This window comes from Panthera uncia, assembly GCF_023721935.1.
Source record: "Panthera uncia isolate 11264 chromosome B2 unlocalized genomic scaffold, Puncia_PCG_1.0 HiC_scaffold_24, whole genome shotgun sequence".
Classification (NCBI taxonomy): Eukaryota; Metazoa; Chordata; class Mammalia; order Carnivora; family Felidae; genus Panthera; species Panthera uncia.
Genome location: NW_026057580.1, coordinates 92,452,227 through 92,456,920, shown reverse-complemented (window position 1 = coordinate 92,456,920; position 4,694 = coordinate 92,452,227). Strand labels below are relative to the sequence as shown.

General features: G+C 56.0%; 1 protein-coding gene across 1 annotated transcript; it reads left to right on the top strand.

The window, feature by feature from the left end:
* Window positions 1-3,363: 3,363 nt before the first annotated feature.
* On the top strand, window positions 3,364-4,182 carry OLIG3 (oligodendrocyte transcription factor 3). Its single transcript, XM_049654438.1, has one exon. It carries the CDS (start codon window positions 3,364-3,366, stop codon window positions 4,180-4,182), a length of 819 nt encoding a protein of 272 aa, XP_049510395.1.
* The last annotated feature ends 512 nt before the right edge of the window (window positions 4,183-4,694 follow it).

Genomic DNA, 4,694 nt, shown 5'->3' with positions numbered 1-4,694 from the left:
AGCGCCTGCACAGCCAGTTGGGGCTCCTCTGCCTTTTGCGCCCCGTTCGGTATCAACCCATTTTATGGAGAGCAAAGTTGTGGCTCCTTCATTCATTCTTCCTCCTCTCGATGTTAATTCCTACAGAATATAGGGAATAGGGAACAAGCCTCCTAGGAGACTCCGGGCCCCTGTAAGGCCTCGCCAGAAGTGCTTGCCGGACTGGGGCCCTGGACCTTGGACCATTTCACATTCACTTGTAGAAGCCTTTTGGGAAAGCGGGGAGGAGAGGGCGCGCGGCGTCCTGGACTGTGGCCGAGGGCCCTCGGCCTGGACACGCAGTTCTGCCAGGTCAAGCACCTCTACCTTCGCGTTGCCGGAGCTATAAACCCGCTAGAGGGGGAGGGGGTCTGTAGGCAGAGGCCCGGGGCCCCTTTCCAGCCTAGCGCAGTTCGCGTCTGAGCTGGTCGCAGGGGCTGCGTCCCCCCACTCGGCGGAAAGGCGGCGCCGAGGAAGAGGGGCTTCTGGTTCGGACTCCCAGAAGCTTGGTGTTGGTCTTTCCTGTCCGAAAGTGAGTTTCCAGTTTGTATTTCAAGGCCAGCTTCCCTTTTTCCCTGCCACCTCGATTAACGTGAGAAAATTTTAGACCTTGTTTCATATTGCCCACTGAGAAAATTGGAATTTTTTTAATGCTTTTTTAAAAAGCCTTTAGCAGCATAACTTTTTCTACTCCTTCATTTGTAATCAATCATTCTAACTAGACTTTGCTACTTCCCGAAATAAAAACTGAGTTACAGCATTCTCAGTTTGGGCAAGAGAAAGGCCCGAGTCGATGCCCGAGGGTCAGGAAGGTGGCTCAGGAGGCGGCGGGGGCCGGGCCTGTGCACTGGCCCAAAGGCTGGGAAACGTCTTTTCCTCCAGTGTGGGGTTCCCAGGGCTCCCCCCCCCCACCCGACGTGAGCAGCAGAGAAGCGCTGGGGGCGGCGGTCTGGACCACGCCTCTCCACCATCACCATCACCTAGGACTGTCCGAATACATGCTCATGTTCTGGAAGCCTTTTTCTCATAAGCAGTTCGGTGGATGTCGCTGTCTGAGCTCAAAGGGACGGGTCTGGTGAATTCAGAAACATTTCTTTGGCTGGGATATTGGAAATGCGTTTGGACAATCAACCTTTCCACATCCAAATCGAATCATTTGGATTCTTCGTTTTAAAAAATCTTCCTTGTACGGAGGTGGGGGCGGTAGGAGGATAGAAGTCCAGTCTTCAAGGGCCCTAAGGTCCTGGCGTTGAGGAGGGACTCTCGTCCATTTTCTTCTCTTACAGAGAAGCGAAGTTCAGTGCAGAAAAGCATCCTCTCCAATGTTGCGTCTCCCCATCCTACGGATACTTGCCAGCGCAGCTTTCGAGGCGAGACTGCCAAAGAGGCAAAGCCTCGCAGAGCTTACAGACTCCCGGGGTAGGCATGCAACCCTCTCTGTTGGCCGTTCCACTTTGTCCACAAAGTGGAGGCAAAGTGAGGCCTCCTCTACCTTGCTAGTCCCAAAGATATGCACTGACTGCGCCGGGCAGTCCGAGGCCCTGACTGCCAGAGATTCCGGGATTGTTTCGGTTTCACACTTTGCATCCACTCGACTACAACCTGGCACCTGTCTTGGGTTCCTCCGAGCCCAGAGCGTGGCGGTGCCCAGGCTCTTCTAGAGGCCTCCCGCGGGCTCCCGAGGGTTTCTGCTTTCCCGCCCCTCAACTGTTTAGCTAGTCCCATTGACAAAACACAGCAAGGGGGAAGAAAGATCGCGCCGACCTCCGCCCTGGAAGCGAAGGTTCCAAACTCCAGGCCTCCTTCCTCTTTATCCCCAGAATCCGCCGAGCACTGGCCCGCAGTGCCCACGCGCGCACGCCTACGGGGCTCTCCAGATCCTTTCCCTGCAGAACACGCGCGCCCACACAAACACACGTTGTTTCTTATTCGACCCTCAGCACCCGCTTTCCCCACCCTGTGGACCCACCGGCCCCAGCCCAGTGGCGCCGAGCTGCAGATGCTACCCGCCTCTGCGCGCCAGCTCCCGACCGGGACTGCCCCACCAGCTTCTGTTAGCGCCAGGGTCCGGGGGCTGCGGGGTAGCCCCGGCAGGAACAATCTCTCTGGAGTTCTTGGGAACCCTTCCTATCTCTAACTCCCTCCCTGGCTACTCCACCATTTTTCCTCCCCTCCCCTTGGTTTTGTTTTGTTTTGTTTTTTGGTGTTGTTTGTTTGTTTGTTTTCCTCAGGTCCAGGTCTAAGAAGTTAGAGAATTGTGCAAAGCAAATTCTTTCAGTAATCTATTTAAACGAGGGAAAAGAAAGAAAGAAAGAAAGAAAGAAAGAAAGAAAGAAAAAGAAAAGGAAAGGAAAGAAAAGAAAAGAGAAGAGAAAAGAAAAGAAAAGAGAAAAAAGAAAAGAAAACCCATCCCTATAACAGTGTCGGGGCAAGCCCTTCACCACAAACGGAGGTCCCATTGCAATTAGGCCAGAAGGGCTCAATAAACAAAATGAACACCGTATCAGTGTTTAGGAAAAGAGACCTAATAACCAACCAGTTCAGACAGTGCCCAGCGACACGAGGTCCCCCTCTCCCTCCACCCCCGCGCCCACCCCCTGGCGCGGGGAACCTGCCCTCCAACCGCATCTCTGTCCTTGACACGGTTCCATTAGGACTTCTTTTGCTCACATTCCCCAAAACTTGGGAGTAGCTATGAAGAAAAGAGAATGTTTCAGTTTCTCTCTAGAAACCCGGAGGAATCTCCGACTACTGCCTGGCTCCCTTTCCTTCCGGCGGTTGGTTCCTTAGGTGTGATTTGGTTAGGGAAATTTGGGGGGGGAGGAGGGGGAGGGAAGTTAAAAAAAAAAAAAAATCCAGGAAGGAGCGAGCTGGAGCGGTGAGTGTGTCAATCAGAGAGGGTTTTGTGCCTTGGGGCTCCTAGCGGTTCGGAGCAGAGGTGTCCCAGGGCGGCCCCACAATGAATATGAATAGGAATCCTTGCAAAATGGGACAGCAAAGCGCACCGCCCTGAATGACGGCACGTCGTCCTAACCAGCCCAGGATAGATAGGAGGGTTCCTTTTGTCTCTTTTCTCCGCCGCAGCTCTATAAAAGCCCCTCTTTTTCAGCGTGAGGTTAGTCCCAGCAAACACCAACCCGCTGTCCAGGAAACAGCCTAACCGGAGAGAAGGGAGTGGGGAGGGAGAGAGGCGGGGAAAGGCAGTGCCTCAGCTTTTCTTCTCAAGTCTTGCCACTGAGAAGTGGGTCGCTGGGCTGTGCAGATTTTTTTTTTTTTAATTTCAAGATTTTCCTTAATTTCCCACCTAAAGCCTCCCCGCGGTAGGGCCGCATCCCCCGTAATAAAATGAATTCTGATTCGAGCTCTGTCTCCAGCAGAGCTTCATCGCCGGACATGGATGAGATGTATCTGAGGGAACACCACCACCGCCACCACCACCACCAGGAGAGCCGTCTCAACTCGGTCTCCTCCACGCAGGGCGACATGGTGCAGAAGATGCCCGGGGAAAGCCTCTCGCGGGCCGGCGCCAAGGCCACCGGCGAGAGCAGCAAGTACAAAATCAAGAAGCAGCTGTCGGAGCAGGACCTACAGCAGTTGAGGCTGAAGATCAACGGTCGGGAGCGCAAGCGGATGCACGACCTAAACCTCGCCATGGACGGGCTGCGAGAGGTCATGCCCTACGCGCACGGGCCCTCGGTGCGCAAGCTCTCCAAGATCGCCACTCTCCTGCTGGCCAGAAACTACATCCTCATGCTCACCAGCTCCCTGGAGGAGATGAAGAGGTTGGTTGGCGAGATCTACGGGGGCCACCACTCTGCCTTCCACTGCGGGACCGTGGGCCACTCGGCCGGCCACCCCGCGCACGCCGCCAACGCGGTGCACCCCGTGCACCCCATCCTGGGCGGCGCGCTCTCGTCCGGCAACGGCTCGTCGCCGCTGTCCGCCGCCTCGCTGCCGGCCATCGGCACTATCCGACCTCCCCACTCGCTGCTCAAGGCGCCCTCCACGCCGCCCGCGCTGCAGCTGGGCAGCGGCTTCCAGCACTGGGCCGGGCTGCCCTGCCCCTGCACCATCTGCCAGATGCCGCCGCCGCCGCACCTTTCCGCTCTCTCCACCGCCAACATGGCTCGGCTGTCGGCCGAGTCCAAGGACTTGCTCAAGTGAGCAGAGGACGGCCCGGCAGCTGCCCAGGATGAGGGGAGAGAGGCGGGAGGGACTGCGGTGTCGGGCCGGGAGGGGAGAGGGAGGCTGAGCACTCGCTCGGCCGGCGGGAGGGTGAGCGCGGGGTCCCGCGGCCTCCCACTCCGTCGGAGACCTCAGACTCCGCTTGACCTCCCGGAGGGAAAGGACCAAAACCAAACTGCAATTTCTAGGTGGTAACGAAGGGGGACTCGAACCAGACTTCGTGTGTTTTGCATGCATGCTTCTTTTCCCCATGCCGCGCCGGTGCTTCTCACTTACATAGGCTCTTGTCAAAACTGCATTTGTTGTGTAAAGACGGGATCGGTGTGGTCAAAAACTTGCGAAGGGACTTTAGAGTTGGCTTTCTCTGGCTCTGTGTTCTCACCTTGGAAAAGACAACATCCCTTTTGTGCAAAAACAGATGTAAATATTTCCTGGAGATGGATGCAATTACGATTGTCACTATCTCCCCGCAGTTGTTTTTCTAGAGACGT

What these genes read in the sequence shown, in the direction of transcription:
- OLIG3 (XM_049654438.1), top strand. Translation starts at nt 3,364, where the DNA reads ATGAATTCTGATTCGAGCTCTGTCTCCAGCAGAGCTTCATCGCCGGAC.